Genomic DNA, 18,283 nt, shown 5'->3' on the forward strand with positions numbered 1-18,283 from the left:
GTAAATCTGTCAGTGGAAATGCGGCAGTAGTTTCTTCCTCCCTGTTTCAGTTTTATTTTGTTTGGTTCCTAATGAACATGACCCTGCATGAGACCCTTGCTGAACATTGTTTAGGGCATTGCTTTCCAAAGGGTACACACTCATTGAAATATCAGAAGGGGGATAAAATTAAAGATTTACGCCATGAAAAACCCTGAAATGTATTCTTTAATTTAATTCAAAATAAATACTACCACGGCAATGCAAGTCCACTATTGGGTTCTTGCCCTAATGTTTTGGTAAGAAAACAAACAAGCAAACAATCAAAAAAACTATTGGATAAAAAACAGACTTCTGTAATGCATCCAACAATATCATCCTTCAGCGACTTAAAGAGAGGTGCCTTTTTTACTCTGAACAAGACTGGGTAACACTGCCTAGAAAGACACAAACATATAAATAAAACTAGTACTATGGTACAAAATAAAGGAGGGGAACGGTAACAACCTGATGTAACCATATATCACTGCAGAATTGACCATGGTCCCACTTGAAAGGGAAAAAGAAAACATTACAGTGGGTGTCAATCCATTCGACCAACAGCGAAAAAGGGTCTCGTCTCCATGGAAATATTTTCTGGACAGACAGGTCGAGACGACGATGACATCAGCCACAAAATGGGAGCGTCCAGTCAGTCTTTAACATTGTAGTTTACGTTGTTTTAACCCAAAACGTAGTTCTCAGTCTTTCTTTTCCTCTGGTCTTGGTTCTCTTCAGCAACCTTGAAGTACAGTCACACACAAAAGTTCATGTCTGGCCAAGATGCCACTAATAACAAAAAAAGGCATTGCATATTTACATCACAAAGGGTGGGGGAACTGCTTTCCTTCTTTTCTCTCACAGTCCTCATCCTATCATCATAGTATATTCATGGCTCAGTTTCAGGTGATCTGTGACCCAACATGGTTAGTGATTATTGATGCCTTCCGCCCACCTTGTCGCTTTGTGATTGATGGGGAGATTTTTATTTATTTATTTTTTACAGATACAGATTTCATAGTCTGTCACAACCCATATCAGCAGACCGCAGAGCTGGCTCTGATGTTAGAGAGTGTGTGTGTGAGCATGTGTGTGTGTGTGTTATGACAGCATAAGGTGGACCTGTATAAGCCACATTCCTTGTGTAAACATCCATACCACTATTTTTTCTATAGCTATGAAAATAAGTTAATAATCAAATGACTGTGGAAAAAGATGCAAAAAAGGCTTGTATATTCATAGTAGCTTTTCCCTGATGGGTGTGTAAAGCTAAACTGGTAGCTGAGTTGAATGCGGTTGTGCTCTGTGTTGCCTGAGTGAACCGTGCAGTATCTGGCAGTTTAGTGTTTCTGTCAAACAATAGTAGAAATCTCTGGCTGAAAATGAAAAGGTAAAAAAGGATAAAGAAATGAAATTGGAATGAAAGAAACTCCGTCAGTTCTGTCTTTTTTGTTGTTTTTAGTAGACAGTGATTCTCGTTGCCATGGGATTGGGGAATGTGCGCCGCCATGGCATTGTATATGCATTGTACATGCGAAAAATAATAATTGTTTGAATGAACCACGAGCCCCCCGACCCAAACCCTGTCTGTATGATACGAAACATCTGCACACGTAAGGCAACATTTTTGGTTTTGTTCCCTAGAACGGCTCTTCCAAACCAAGTGCAAAAAAGTTCACCCAAAAAAAATTAAATGACAAAGAACGTAACAGGTCGACAACCTAATACTGACGGATAAAAATAAATAACAAAAACATTGCCTTCTGCAGTATATAGCGTTGAAAATGTAAGATACTTTTTTTGTGTGGGGAGACCAGCTTGAGTCTATCCCACTGTGCAAAACTCCTTTTATAGTCCCTAAAAAGACGACTTCTCCCAGTCTGCACTCGAATACAGAGAAGGAGAAAAGAGGGGAGACTTCCTAAAATGGCTACGTGTTTTCCTCGAAACGGCCGCGCGGCGGGGGGCGATACTGGCTGGCTGGCAATGACCTTCACTCCCGTCCGCTGGCCGAATACGAGAATTGTGGGAAATGAGGCCTCCGTTCGCTGTCACCCTCGCCCATCCCGTCTTCATCGTCTGCAGAGAGAGAGAGAAAGAGGGGAGGGAGAAATGGGAGGGGGAGAAGGAGAAGGACAGGTAAGTCTGGGCTCAATAACAAACGTACTGAAGTTATGAGAGTGTTATAAACTGAATGAGTTACGGGTCGTTACTTAGGGGCACTTGCGTAACAGTGTTACCTTAGAATAATCACTAAATAAAGGCCAGTACCACAGCACAACACCCCCAACAATTCAACAGACTAATCATCCTTTCAAATAGTAATTGTTGTGTATCTTAGGGTAATACACTACGAATGGACCTGTCCGTTTACGGTGGAGTCTATGGCAGGAAACCCCTATTCCAAAAAAGTGGGCCGACCCGTGCTGAGGGATCCGATGGACACTTACATTTTTCCGGGGGAGTGATGGTGATCGTCTGTGCCGTGAACTCCTCATCGAAATACCGGGTATCCGTCTCTGAGGAGACCTGGGGCATGAAGGGCGGGACCAACTGTAGGGGAGAGGGAGGGGACACAGTTGTCACATGTAATTTATATGCCATTTAGCAGACGCTTTTATCCAAAGCCACTTACAGTAGTGTGTGCATACATTTTCGTATCGGTGGCCTTACCAGGAATCAAACCAAGATCTTGACATCATGCTTTAACAACTGAGCCACACAGGACCACAGTGACATGTGACACACTGATGTCCGTGGCTTGTGTGTGACATGTAAATATTTGCATATTTGACTGGAAAAACGCTAGTCATTTTGACCTGCACGGAATATTCCAAATTTGTTCAAAAGTCGGTGGGAGGGCATAGAACAGGTTTATTGAAATCGTACACGTACGTGATCAAGTGTAGAAGAGAAGAACAGCAGACTCACCTTTTTGTCGTAGACGTCTTGCCAGTCTACCGCCACAAAGAAACTGTGGCGCATGATCTCCTTCGCGTCGTCTGGACCGCCGCCGAGTCTGTCGGAAATAAAGAAACGTACAAATGTGAACACTTTCTAGAAAGCCTATCGTGAAACAAGACAAGAACATGAGCTAGGTGCAAATCCTGGAATAACATCAAGGGGTGAATGAGCGAATGTTCTCCCTGGGGTTTACCACTAACCTAACTGCCACTCAAGCTTTTAGTGACAAACGGCTTTGTAGCAGAGCGATAAACAAATGACAACAAATTGCAATGAGGTAGTATGAGGTAATATTTCATAAATCAGGATTAGTGAGCGAGACAGTAAATCCTGTACAAAAAATACTAAATTATGGGAAGTTCCAGTTGAGGGCTGGTTAGCTGATTAGCATGAGTCATGAGTCAATAATCCATTTCAAGTTGATCTGTTAGAAAATGTGTTGTGTCAAAAGTATTTGGAGGAGTTTGTTGGCTGATTCACTGACCCAGCTTCGTATAATCCCCCACTGGAGCCTTGGTGTGTGTGTGTGTGTGTGTGTGTGTGTGTTCGTCTGTCTGTGTACCTTTGCCTCTGTGTATGCATCTGTCAGTCTGTCTGTGTGTACCTCTCTCTTGCTTCAGTGCATGCATGTGACACACTGTCTGTCTGTGGGTGTGTGTGTGTGTGTGTGTGCCCGTGCGTCTGTTTCTATCTGTCTCTCTCTCTGTACCGTTTGTTGGGGTCCTTGATGAGCAGGCCAGAGAGCAGGGACTTGGAGTCAGAGGAGAGCGTGCGCGGGAACTTGATCTCCTCCATGAGGATCAGCTCAAACAGCTTCTCGTGGTCCTGGTTGTAGAAGGGCAGCCGGCCGCACATCATCTCGTACATGACCACGCCCAGACCCCACCAGTCCACCGCCCGGCCGTAGTCATTGTCCTCCAGCACCTAGCATAGTGACATCATGACATAATACCGTATGTTTTACCCACACATACACAGGCACATATATATATACACACACACATATATATATACACATATACTTACACATATATATATATATACACATACATATACACACATATACATATATATATACATATATATGTTGTGGCGTACAGCAGGTCAGCCACCAGGGGGAGACTTGTCGAGGCCTGGTAACAGATGGAGCATACATCACGAGGTGGTGGCTCCATCTGCTGGACGTGTCAGGTCTCGACGGGCTCCCTGGACAGGACTAATTGGGGCTGATTGGGAGCTGGTGAGTAATTAAGGGCGGATTGCTCACCAGCTGTGCAAGGCCCATAAAGCTGCCAGAAGGGCAGCACATGAGAGAGGACTGGGGGAAGTAAGGTAACTTCCGTGTAGTTGGAGACAGTATCCTGGAGAGGGTCTCATGGGGGAGACCTACCCTTTTCTTTTGATTATTTTTATTAATAAACACCCTTGAAACTGAGCTAATCATACTCTGTCCGTGTCTGATCTGTGTAAACGTCTTGACCCAACCCCCTGATCTGCCACAATGTGTGTGTGATATATATATATATATATATATATATATATATATATATATATATATATATATATACACACACATATATACATACATACATACATATATACACACACACACACACATATGTGTGTGTGTGTGTGTGTGTGTGTATATATATATATATGTGTATGTATACAGTGAGGGAAAAAAGTATTTGATCCCCTGCTGATTTTGTACATTTGCCCACTGACAAAGAAATGATCAGTCCATCATTTTAATGGTAGGTTTATTTGAACAGTGAGAGGCAGAATAACAACAAAAAAATCCAGAAAAACGCATGTCAAAAATGTTATAAATTGATTTGCATTTGAATGAGGGAAATAAGTATTTGACCCCCCCTCAATCAGAAAGATTTCAGGCTCCCAGGTGTCTTTTATACAGGTAACGAGCTGAGATTAGGAGCACACTCTTAAAAGGAGTGCTCCTAATCTCAGCTTGTTACCTGTTTGGGATCATTGTCATGCTGAAAGACCCAGCCACGTTTCATCTTCAATGCCCTTGCTGATGGAAGGAGGTTTTCACTCAAAATCTCACGATACATGGCCCCATTCATTCTTTCCTTTACACGGATCAGTCGTCCTGGTCCCTTTGCAGAAAAACAGCCCCAAAGCATGATGTTTCCACCCCCATGCTTCACAGTAGGTATGGTGTTCTTTGGATGCAACTCAGCATTCTTTGTCCTCCAAACACGACGAGTTGAGTTTTTACCAAAAAGTTCTATTTTGGTTTCATCTGACCATATGACATTCTCCCAATCCTCTTCTGGATCATCCAAATGCACTCTAGCAAACTTCAGACGGGCCTGGACATGTACTGGCTTAAGCAGGGGGGACACGTCTGGCACTGCAGGATTTGAGTCCCTGGCGGCGTAGTGTGTTACTGATGGTAGGCTTTGTTACTTTGGTCCCAGCAGGTCATTCACTAGGTCCCCCCGTGTGGTTCTGGGATTTTTGCTCACCGTTCTTGTGATCATTTTGACCCCACGGGATGAGATCTTGCGTGGAGCCCCAGATCGAGGGAGATTATCAGTGGTCTTGTATGTCTTCCATTTCCTAATAATTGCTCCCACAGTTGATTTCTTCAAACCAAGCTGCTTACCTATTGCAGATTCAGTCTTCCCAGCCTGGTGCAGGTCTACAATTTTGTTTCTGGTGTCCTTTGACAGCTCTTTGGTCTTGGCCATAGTGGAGTTTGGAGTGTGACTGTTTGAGGTTGTGGACAGGTGTCTTTTATACTGATAACCAGTTCAAACAGGTGCCATTAATACAGGTAACGAGTGGAGGACAGAGGAGCCTCTTAAAGAAGAAGTTACAGGTCTGTGAGAGCCAGAAATCTTGCTTGTTTGTAGGTGACCAAATACTTATTTTCCACCATCATTTGCAAATAAATTCATAAAAAATCCTACAATGTGATTTTCTGGATTTTTTCCCCTCATTTTGTCTGTCATAGTTTACAGGCCTGTTTACAGGCCTCTCATCTTTTTAAGTGGGAGAACTTGCACAATTGGTGGCTGACTAAATACTTTTTTCCCCCACTGTATAATAAAAAAAAAAAAAAACTTATTTACATAAGTATTCAGACCCTTTGCAATGGGACTCGAAATTGAGCTCAGGTGCATCCTGTTTCCATTGATCATCCTTGAGATGTTTCCACAACTTGATTGGAGTCCACCTGTGGTAAATTCAATGGATTGGACATGATTTGGAAAGGCACACACCTGTCTATATAAGGTCCCACAGTTGACAGTGCATGTCAGAGCAAAAACCAAGCCATGAGGTTGAAGGAATTGTCCGTAGAGCTTCGAGACAGGATTGTGTCGAGGCACAGATCTAGGGAAGGGTACCCAAAAAATGTCTGCAGCATTGAAGGTCTCCAAGAACACAGTGGCCTCCATCATTCTTAAATGGAAGAAGTTTGGGACCACCAAGACTCTTCCTAGAGCTGGCTGCCCGGCCAAAGTGAGCAATCGGGGGAGAAGGGCCTTGGTCAGGGAGGTGACCAAGAACCGGATGGTCACTCTGACAGAGCTCCAGAGTTCCTCTGTGGAGATGGGAGAACCTTCTAGAAGGACAACCATCTCTACAGCACTCCACCAAACAGGCCTTTATGGTAGAGTGGCCAGACGGAGGCCACTCCTCAGTAAAAGGCACATGACAGCCCACTTGGAGTTTGCCAAAAGGCACCTAAAGACTCTCAGACCATGAGAAACAACATTCTCTAGTCTGATAAAACCAAGATTGAACTCGTTGGCCTGAATGCCAAGCGTCAAGTCTGGAGGAAACCTGGCACCATCCCTACGGTGAAGCACGGTGGTGGCGGCAGCATCATGCTGTGGGGATTTTTTTTAGCGGCAGGGACTGGGAGACTAGTCAGGATCGAGGGAAAGATGAACGGCGCAAAGTACAGCGAGATCCTTGATGAAAACCTGTGCTCAGGACCTCAGACTGGGGGCGAAGGTTCACCTTCCAACAGGACAACGACCCTAAGCACACAGCCAAGACAACGCAGGAGTGGCTTCGGGACAAGTCTCTGAATGTCCTTGAGTGGCCTAGCCAGAGCCCGGACTTGAACCCGATCAAACATCTCTGGAGAGACCTGAAAATAGCTGTGCAGTGACGCTCCGCATCCAACTTGACAGAGCTTGAGAGGATCTGCAGAGAAGAATGGGAGAAACTCCCCAAATACAGGTGTGCCAAGCTTGTAGCGTCATACCCAAGAAGGCTCGAGGCTGTAATCGCTGCCAAAGGCGCTTTAACAAAGAACTGAGTAAAGGGTCTGAATACTTATGTAAATGTGATATTTCAGTTTTCTTATTCTATTTTTAGCAAAAATGTCTAAACACCTGTCTTTGCTTTGTCATTATGGGGTTTGGTGTGTAGATATGAGGGGGAAAAAAACAATTTAATCAATTTTAGAATAAGGCTGGAAAGTAACAAAATGTGGAAAAAGTCAACGGGTCTGAATACTTTCCGAATGCACTGTACATATATATTTCGGACTGACATTGCTCGTTCTGATATTTCCTCTTTTTATTTTGGGTATTTCTGTGTATTGTTAGGTATTACTGCACCGTTGGAGCTAGGTACATAAGCATTTCACTGCACCTGCGATAACATCTGCAAAATATGTATACGTGACCAATAACATTTGATTTGATTTTATTAGTATGTGACTTGACTGACTTGACTTTATCCTCTTGGCTCCCTTGGGAGCATAGGGTGTCCACCATTGGGGCCCCCTTGGGAGCAATGGCCGTCCACCCCTGCAGCCCCCTTGGGAGCATATGGCGTCCATACCGTTCTTCTCTCCACCTCACTCTTTTCCGTGCAAGGGCTTTTGTCTCTTGCCAGGAGATCCCCGCTTTACTCAGTATTAGTCTGTAGTTAGTATATATTAGACACCTGGAATATTTAGTCCCATAAGAAAACCTGGATATATCCCACAACATGGCATTCTGAGTAGTGTAGTGTACATCAGGATGTAGTGTGTGAGCTCTGACCTCTGGAGCCAGGTACTCCGGCGTGCCACAGAAGGTCTTCATGGTGGCCGCATCGGTGATGCCCTCTTTGCAGAGGCCGAAGTCCGTGATCTTGACATGCCCATCTTTATCCAGCATCAAGTTCTCCAGCTGCCAATGAGAATAAATACCACGTTATATGTTGCATATATGGCCCAATAATATATCCATCCTCAACAGCATTGTCTTTTTATATGTTTTAAGACAAATCTTCACTTAGTCTCCCATTGGACTTAGTTAGGATTGGAAGTAAGGATTCGTCTCTAAGAGGTCTACACTCTAGATGTAGATATGACTGTCCAACAGCTAGGCTAATCTGAATAAATGTACCTTCAGATCGCGGTACACTATCTTGGCAGAGTGAAGGTAGTCTAAAGCGGAGACGATCTCAGCTCCGTAGAAGCGTGTGCGGTCCTCGGAGAACACTCGCTCTCTTGACAAATGGAAAAATAGCTGCGGGGAAAAACGGGAAAGGTAAAGATAGGAATAAATGGTATCAAACCGGAAAACATATAACAAAATGTCAAATTATTTAAAGTTATGTTAAATTCAGATATATTTACACATCTACACATAAAGGTATATTTCCATTCATTAATAGCTCTCTACAACAGATGTCCTGGCCCGTATTCACAAATCGTCTCAGAGTAGGAGTGCTGATCCAAGATCAGTTTAGCCTTTTAAATCAGAATGAATAGGAGGGGGACTTGATCCTAGATCAGCGTTCCTAATCTGAAATAATTATTTCAGCTCCTGGAAAGAATTCTGTATGGTGGAAGAGGAAAGTGTACCTGTCTCAGGGAATCGCCGTCAACACACCAACAGTGTCTGTGAAACGGGGTAAAAAAAATGCTTATCTTTCCCCAGGTATCTCAGGTAGCACAGGTATCTCTTACCTCTCCTCCGTTCACATACTCCATGACGAAGCACAAACGATCCTTCGTCTGAAAGGAGTACTTCAGAGACTGGAGAAAAATAACAAGAGTTGCACCATCGTTGTTGTTTTCTTTCTTTACATCCACACAGACAGACATTCAATTATCCCGTCAATTCATATCTAATGACATGTGCAACAATCAGACTTTGCTTTTGACTGAGTCTGTGGATGCATCCCAAGTGGCACTCTATTTCTTATATAGTGCACTACTTTTGACCAGGGCCATATGGGTGCCATTTGGGACAAAGCCTGTACTATTCACTTGGAGGCATACAGTATAGTTTGCCTTCAAGTCTTTGCTAAACAATACTCACGGTTAGGAATGGATGCCTGGTGTTTTTTAACACTCTGCTTTCTGTGAGAGTGTGAGCAACTTCGTCCTGCGTTACAAGCAAAGAGAGGAAAATCGAGAAAAAGGGGGGTAGAGAAAGAGGGAAAGAGAGCGGGAGAGAAAGAGAGAATGTTAGGATGTAGAAGGTACAAGGCGCCAAATGGCGATATCTGCATCCATTCCAACAAGGCTCAATTCTTTCAACCAGTGTTTCTCAACCTCCGGTCTGTGGGATAGTCCCAGACACTCATTTAGTCAGTTCTGTAGTGCTAGTTTAAATGTACTTCCAAGCTGGAAAAAACGTAGTTATACAGTAGTTCGCTGATCCCTAGTATAAAAAAGGTTGAGAGAAACTGCTTTGAACCAGCCAGTACCTTGGCGATGATGACTTCTTTCTTCAGGATCTTCATGGCGTAATATGTTCCGCTCGCCTTCTCCTTCACCAGAATGACTTTCCCAAAAGTGCCTTTGCCCAGTAGTTTCAGATAGTCAAAGTCATTCATTGTCTGTCGGAGAGAAGAGAAAAGTAGAGGAGGAGAAGCTAAAGTTGAGCAAATGCCTTCACTGAGATGAGAGAGACAATCTTGGTTGGTGTTTATGTGCCTATCTACCAATGTATGACCTGCGCTCAGTCCCCAGGGCGGCTCACCTTCCGTTTGTGTTGGCTGGTGGAGGTGTCCATCTCTTCCTCGTTGACCTCGTTCTCGATCTGCGACGTGGGGCTGCACAGGATCCCCTCCTCCTCCTGCTTGGCCAGGGAGTCGGCCACCATCTGGATGGCCTCGGCCCACTCATCCCTGGAACCAACCAACAGCAGCTCACTTTAATACACTGCTATACTGTGTGTGTATTTGTGTGTGTGTGTGTGCTGAGGAAAGCACACATTTCGAAAAGTGCAGGGTACAAAACAAATGCCATGGAGAAATCTAGAGACATACCTCCCATTCTGTCTGGTTGCTAAAACTAGTTACGTCAAAACATGAAACTGCTGCTGTGGAAGTTTTATGTTTAGACTAACAAGTTTTAGCAGCATCTAAACCGTGTTTAGGTATTTCTCTTCATTTTTCAATGGTGTTTTCCCTAAAGGCGAGAGGTGAGGAGGCAAGGCTGTAGTGGAGAGTAGAGGAGGAGGGAGTGAGAGAGAGGGTGACCCACCTCTCATCGGGCGTGTCCACGTGGAATGTCCTCTCAATAACCGTGGTCCACTGCAAACAGCGGATGATGAATGTGTTGGGCTTGGGCCGCTCGGTCTTCATCAGCTGACATTCTGAGGAGAGGGAGAAAGAGGAAGGGAAGGAGAGAGAGAGAGCGAAAGAGGGAGGGAAGAAAGAGAGGGTGTGTCGGGAAGGAGAGAGGGAAGAAAGAGGGAGAGAGATACAAGGTAAAAATGTAATGAGTGGGGTGATGAACGAGTGATTGAATGCATCCTTCATACCAGACTAAACATTTGTCACTCACTACTGTTTCAGGAGGCAACGGTGGCAACATAGTGTTGTACTATATTGAAGTAGCACTACTTTAGCTCTGAACTTTGACAAGGACACACTGGGTCTTGGGTGTGCACACTGCCTAACATGGGAACTTATATTGATATTTTACATTATGAAAAATGTCAAACGTAGTATATTGTAATAAAATACACCCAACACACCAAGGGGTGGTTTCCCTGGACAGATTAAACCTAGTCCTGGACTCAATCATTTTCTATGGAGATTCTCCATTGAGCTTGCTTTTTAGTCTAGGACTAGGCTTAATCTGTGTCCGAGAAACCGCCCCCAAATGGTTTAAAATGGGGACTGACGAAGACGAGGAGGACCTACTTGCTACAGAGAAGTTATTGAGGGGATAGGCCAGGTCTGCGTCCTGGGGTTTGTCTTTGTAGCCGATGAAGGATCCATCGGTCTTCAGCAAGAAGTAGCGCGGCCTCCAGTTCTTTATGTACTCACCTGCAACAAGGCCAGCAGGGATTGGTACATACTGGAAACTTAGCCTATCAGTTTTCATAGTTACTGACTGACTGACTGGCTGTAGCAGTGGTCAGACCTCCGCTGCATCCTAAATGGCACTCTTCCCTTTAAAGTTCCAGGGCTACAGGCCCTGGACAAAAGCAGTGTACTATAAAGGGAATATAATGCCATTTGGGATGTATCCCTATGTACGGCTCTAAGTAAGTGTATTTTCATTTAACAGTATGGCAGGATTCATTATGGTTCAAGCAGGTTAATACATAATTAATTAATACATGATGAGGGTCCATGCTTGTGTTTGCTCGCCAGATCTCCACGTGGACCATGTTGTAGAAGAGCTCCATTTTGCAAATAGGCTATATGGTATCATTGAACTTTTTTTACCCCAAGTGACATAGTGTGCAAAAATGTAGTAATGACTTAGTAATAACAGTTTAATACAAGTATAAAACGGATTGTTTGCTACTAGTTTAACTCTAAACCACTAGCTACCCTTCAGTGTCTAGAAGACTGTAACTGGACTTTGTACAAGCACAAAAGTGCCTGTAACAATGCAGTGGCTCCTGGGCTCTGAAAGGAAAGAACTGGGGATTTAAGCCATCTTCGGAGAGACAAATTTGTCTGTGGCAGTGTCACAGCATGAGGCTAACAATTATACAGACACACACACACTGCACACACACACTGCATGTGTTCAACCAGTCAACACACCTTATAATCCTCCATACCACATGCTGTGCATACTAGCTATAAATCTGGGGCTGGAACCGGTTCAGGGAACAGAACAGAAAACCGGAAAATAACAAAATTAAACGAAAGTGATCTATACTGTTCTGGAACAGAACCGTTATATTAAAACCATCGGAACCAGTTAATAACGTTATTTTACGTTCCGGGCATTTTTTTTATTTCAAAAATGGCAACAAAGCACCTATGCAAAGCCCTTACTCTGTCACTCTGAAACTTATTCCAGTGTCTACCTGCCAGCTGGAAATCTTTGCCAGTGTGTGTGCGAGTGTAGGCTACCTGCCCCTCCCCCTCCGAAGCAACGTTACAAGTGTGATTCAGAAATTTGGGAGAGAGATTTTTTATTAGATTAACTTTTTCAATGCTAGTTAAGGATACTATAGTTATCATGTTTCACATTGGATTTACTAACTACAACAAAGTTAAGACGTGTTTTTAATTCCAGTGCAGCTCTGCACACACAAGTTTGTTAGTTAGCTATCTAACGTTAGCTCTGATCCAACGTTAAGCCAACTCTCAGAAGTTCAAAGACATTCAAAGTTCCTCCATAGAATCCGCTGCTCAGTAGGTACAATTCTGTGGGTCTAATTCAGATAATGCATGTCATAACAAGATGCCAAGCGCTTCAAGCCAAGCCTCCTCCTCTATCTTCTCTCGCTCTCGCCTGCAAAATTTCAGTCGCATCTCGCACCCTACACTTGTCTGTCTTTTGGTTATCACTATGGCAACAGCCTCCAGGAACAACACAATATTTACATCTTACAGTTATTAAGAAAATAAGGAAAAGGAATAAAACAACAATATGTACTGGCAGCACAGTGCAGTGTGTGTGTGTTTGTCTTTCATTATGATTAAACCATGCTGTTTATGGAATAAGACAATTTGCTCTTAACGACATTCCTATAAAGATGAAATAGCTTACCCACTCCATAGCAAGCTGCTCTATTGGTGAAGTAATTTAATGTTGAGCGAAATGTAAAAAAAATAAAATGTTTTCAGAGGTTTAAAAAGGAACAGAAAGGAACAATATAAACTGGCACTTTTTTTTGTTTCGAATTGGTTCTGAACTTTATTTTGCTGGTTGGAAAAGTGGAACCGATCGAAGAAAATTATGGTTCTGTTCAGAACGAAACGATTGGAATATAATTTTGGTTCCATCCCCTGGTTATAAAAATACAATATTCAATTGATTCTCTTCGCTGTTGGTTTCCATGTTTATGTACAGTGGGGAGAACAAGTATTTGATACACTGCCGATTTTGCAGGTTTTCCTACTTACATAGCATGTAGAGCTCTGTAATATTTATCATAGGTACACTTCAACTGTGAGAGACGGAATCTAAAACAAAAATCCAGAAAATCACATTGTATGATTTTTAAGTAATTAATTTGCATTTTATTGCATGACATAAGTATTTGATCACCTACCAACCAGTAAGAATTCCGTCTCTCACAGACCTGTTCGTATTTCTCTAAGAAGCCCTCCTGTTCTCCACTCATTACCTGTATTAACTGCACCTGTTTGAACTCGTTACCTGTATAAAAGACACCTGTCCACACACTCAATCAAACAGACTCCAACCTCTCCACAATGGCCAAGACCAGAGAGCTGTGTAAGGACATCAGGGATAAGATTGTAGACCTGCACAAGGCTGGGATGGGCTACAGGACAATAGGCAAGCAGCTTGGTGAGAAGGCAACAACTGTTGGCGCAATTATTAGAAAATGGAAGAAGTTCAAGATGACGGTCAATCACCCTCGGTCTGGGGCTCCATGCAAGATCTCACCTCGTGGGGCATCAATGATCATGAGGAAGGTGAGGGATCAGCCCAGAACTACACGGCAGGACCTGGTCAATGACCTGAAGAGAGCTGGGACCACAGTCTCAAAGAAAACCATTAGTAACACACTACGCCGTCATGGATTAAAATCCTGCAGCGCACGCAAGGTCCCCCTGCTCAAGCCAGCGCATGTCCAGGCCTGTCTGAAGTTTGCCAATGACCATCTGGATGATCCAGAGGAGGAATGGGAGAAGGTCATGTGGTCTAATGAGACAAAAATAGAGCTTTTTGGTCTAAACTCCACTCGCCGTGTTTGGAGGAAGAAGAAGGATGAGTACAACACCAAGAACACCATCCCAACCGTGTAGCATGGAGGTGGAAACATCATTCTTTGGGGATGCTTTTCTGCAAAGGGGACAGGATGACTGCACCGTATTGAGGGGAGGATGGATGGGGCCATGTATCGCGAGATCTTGGCCAACAACCTCCTTCCCTCAGTAAGAGCATTGAAGATGGGTCATGGCTGGGTCTTCCAGCATGACAACGACCTGAAACACAAAGCCAGGGCAACTAAGGAGTGGCTCTGTAAGAAGCATCTCAAGGTCCTGGAGTGGCCTAGCTAGTCTTCAGACCTGAACCCAATAGAACATCTTTGGAGGGAGCTGAAAGTCCGTATTGACCAGCGACAGCCCCGAAACCTGAAGGATCTGGAGAAGGTCGGTATGGAGGAGTGGGCCAAAATCCCTGCTGCAGTGTGTGCAAACCTGGTCAAGACCTACAGGAAACGTATGATCTCTGTAATTGCAAACAAAGGTTTCTGTACCAAATATTAAGTTCTGCTTTTCTGATGTATCAAATACTTATGTCATGCAATAAAATGCAAATTAATTACTTAAAAATCATACAATGTGATTTTCTGGATTTTTGTTTTAGATTCCGTCTCTCACAGTTGAAGTGTACCTATGATAAAAATTACAGAGCTCTACATGCTATGTAAGTAGGAAAACCTGCAAAATCGGCAGTGTATCAAATACTTGTTCTCCCCACTGTATATACAGGTGTGTGGGGACCGGGGGTGTTTGTTTCTTGATGTGAACTGTGAAAAAGAAAATCCTCTTCAAAGACAGTAAACATCACGATCATCAATCAATCAATCGACTCACCTCTCTTCTGAACCCAGCCTTCCTTGACAACGTTTTGGTCGCTCATAGTGGCTCCGCCTTGACCGTCAGCCCAGTACTCAGACCCAGGGGTGTGGGGGGGTCAGCAGTCCTGACCTTGCTGTCTCTTTCTCTTCCTCACAGACACACACCCACTCTCCTCTCCTCACTCTGCCTGTCTGTGTGTTCTCTCTCTCTCTGTCTTTTTCCCTTACTCCCAACTCTCTTGGCTCTTTCTTTCTTATCTCCTTTCTTCTCGCTACCTCACTCTCCTTGGTCTACCTCCTTTCCACTCAAGTTTTCCTCTCACTCTCTGTCTTTACTCCCCTAACTGTCTCTCTCTCTCACTCTGCCTCTCTTTCACTCTTTTTCTCCACGTCTTCCTTCGCTCTCTCTCAAGGCACTCCAGCGGTGATTCAGCCTGGAAGGAAGCAGGGGAGAGAGAAAGGGCAAAAAAAGGTCCATGGATCGCTCTCCACACACACTACACCCCTAGCCCCCTCCCCCCTCTCGTTCCTTTACAAACACTTATGTGAGAACCGGAGTCATTGTTAAGACCCAGAACGCGCTTCCCGTCCAGTCCCCTCCCTGCCCACCGGCAGATTTGTCCCCTTTCCTCTCTCTCTCTGCTCCTTGGCGGGCCTAAAACTGCTTATGCAGCGCCATTGACCAGATTTTCTTAAAGGTACACATCCTTTACAGCCACTTTGTGTCTATTCTGGTACCGATGGATTATTCTAAGTCATCTATTAGGATATGCACAAACAATGTCAGAGACTGAGGCAAGGTCAGAGCCGCGGATAAGGACCAGACAAGGCTATGCCGCTTTTGAATTTAGATGTTTTGATCTACTACACTGTTAGATAATGTGTGCCTTCAGGACTCCACATAAACTTTGTTCGATTGAGTGACATATGCGCTTTTATGGCAATGAAAGAATCAAATAGCCTCGATCTAGCAGCAGCCTACCACCCTGCATCCCACTGCTGGCGTACCTCTGAAGCTAAGCAGGGTTGGTTCTAGTTGGTTCCTGGATGGGACACCAGATGCTGCTGGATGTGGTGTTGGAGGGCTAGTAGGAGGCACACTTTCCTCTGGTCAAAAAATAAATAATATCCCAATCCCCCAGGGCAGTGATTGGGGACATTGCCCTGTGTATGGTGCCATTTTTCAGATGGGACGTTAAACGGGTGTCCTGACTCTCTGTGGTCACTAAAGATCTCATGGCACTTATTGTAGGGGTCTTAACACTGGTGTCTAAATTCCCAATCTAGCCACCTAATCATCCCCATCTTCCAATTGGCGTCATTCCTCTCCCCTGTAACTATTCCCCAGGTTGTTGCTGTAAATGAGAATGTGTTCTCAGTCAACTTACCTGGTTAAATAAAATATATATATAACTTGAATCCCAACCTGGCCAGTCTGATGTCTTTAAAAGCATTGATCTTCAGTTACTTTTCACTGCATCTATTTAGATGTGACTAAGTATAATGGCTATTGGCTACAATGATGACAACTAGCACGGACCTCAGTCAATCACTCCAAATCCCAATGGGAGATCAATGGGAAAAGCAGCCAGTATGTCAAAAGCATTATGTAGGCCTAGTCTACAAAATGATTTTATTCTGGGTACACAGTCATATTCAAGTTTAGAAACAGCTTCTGTGGTTAAATTCATGTCATTTGTGGCGGGATAAAAATGTATTACCATTTACTTATCTCTAGTAACCTGTGATACAAGGGTGCCAAAATAGATGCCAAATTGCCTGTGTGGCAACCCATGAGTTTAATTTCTTCAAAGTGAAGCACTACTACTGTACTAGGAGAAAACTGTCTTAAATGCAGTACAGTGTTTTGTTGTCAGAGACTGGATGCCTGTCAACAGCGGTGTGAAAGACCTGTCTCTGGGATGGAAAATAAATGGAATCAATCCAATGACAACAAAAACAATGGCTGACATGACCAGGCTTTCCATTTTAGAAGCCATTGCAGGTCACATGTGCAAACCTTTTCCGCAATAATCGTCTCTGTCATCAATGTACAAGACATGGCTAGGCCATGCACCACCTACAAATAAGCAAATATTGAAACAACAGCTTTTGTTTCAAGGGCGTGTGGTGTCATTTGCTCTTACATAATAACATCCGCCTGCCATATACACACTTAATTATACAATAAAACAAGAGGCACAAAATCATTACTGTGTAAGGGTGATTTTTAAACAATGTTCACGTGCCCAGCAAACGGATAAAATGTCAAGTGATAGGGGGAAGAATTTGTAAACCGAGCTAGCTAGCCACTGAACGAGGCTAACGGCGTAGCTAGCAGCTAGCTGACAGTCTCCTCTTGACGTTTTGCCTTTTTTATTACTTCCTACATTTATTCCTAGGTCGTTTGCGGTTTTTTGGGGGGTAATATATTGGCCATAGAAACATGTCGCTTTATGTTTTAATAAAGACATAATTTGTTTAGGGCGCAAAGACTGGGCCGAAGCCAGACATTTCCACCACCCCATCATTGTAGCTCGCGCTTGAGAATGCCCAAGCCCACCCCGTTGCAGCATCCCAGCAGCATCACATCCCAAACTTGCAAATGACGTGCATTCATGCTAGCTAGCCCGCTACAGTACAGGCTAACGGTTGTTCCCACCCATTTTACGTTGAAAATACACTTCCACATGCCCCAAAATAATGAACCCCAAACCCAGGGCTTCTTAAACCCTTTCTGCTTTTCTTTTTATAATGAGTATTTTCATTACATTTACGTATTTTACCTGGCTGTCGAATAATGATTACAAGCCTTTAACCCCCCTTCGAGCTCTTGTGTGCTTCCAACGCAGCAAAATATTTGGAAAGAACAGTCAGTCACAGTGATAAAAATAGAAGAAGGACCGTGATGTATCCATTGCTGCTGATGCTGCGGCCAATTACAATACTCGAAAATAATACTTTGTAGACAGAAATTGCGGCGACAGTCACCCCGGCTCCGCCACACTAGCTTCAGCAGCTGCCGCTTGTTCTAAGGAAATCTCGTGACGTCACATGTAGCCAGATTTCGGACGACTTCCCTCTCCTCACCGCATCCATCCGCTTTTGTTGGTCCCCGGCTTTTGTTGGTCCCTCTCCCCCTTGTCATGTATGTTTGTATGAACAGATGCAATGCAGTATAGGTTTACACTTGGTCATGACAATGGGAGGGCATTTAGACATTCGACATTGTTCAACTCAGTGAGATGAATTAAAACGTTAGGGATTTGTTATTTCTAATTAATTAATTTTGAATCCTATTATTCAGGTCATATCTTTCACTATCTGAATGGGGGCTTTGT

General features: G+C 43.8%; 1 protein-coding gene across 1 annotated transcript; it reads right to left on the reverse strand.

Annotated features, from left to right (window-relative positions):
- Positions 1–189: 189 nt before the first annotated feature.
- Positions 190–18,060, reverse strand: LOC121533168 (RAC-gamma serine/threonine-protein kinase). The gene is made up of 14 exons (XM_041838970.2): positions 17,729–18,060; positions 14,959–15,376; positions 11,122–11,247; positions 10,457–10,568; positions 9,951–10,098; positions 9,676–9,807; positions 9,285–9,350; positions 8,930–8,998; positions 8,364–8,486; positions 8,016–8,144; positions 3,692–3,906; positions 2,950–3,037; positions 2,469–2,571; positions 190–2,097 (listed from the first exon to the last, which is right to left on the reverse strand). The coding sequence occupies exons 2-14, from the start codon at positions 15,002–15,004 to the stop codon at positions 2,012–2,014; spliced, it is 1,443 nt and encodes a 480-aa protein (XP_041694904.2). The 5' UTR covers positions 15,005–15,376; positions 17,729–18,060; the 3' UTR covers positions 190–2,011.
- Positions 18,061–18,283: the final 223 nt, after the last annotated feature.

Source organism: Coregonus clupeaformis, unplaced genomic scaffold (genome assembly GCF_020615455.1).
Source record: "Coregonus clupeaformis isolate EN_2021a unplaced genomic scaffold, ASM2061545v1 scaf1676, whole genome shotgun sequence".
NCBI lineage: Eukaryota > Metazoa > Chordata > Actinopteri > Salmoniformes > Salmonidae > Coregonus > Coregonus clupeaformis.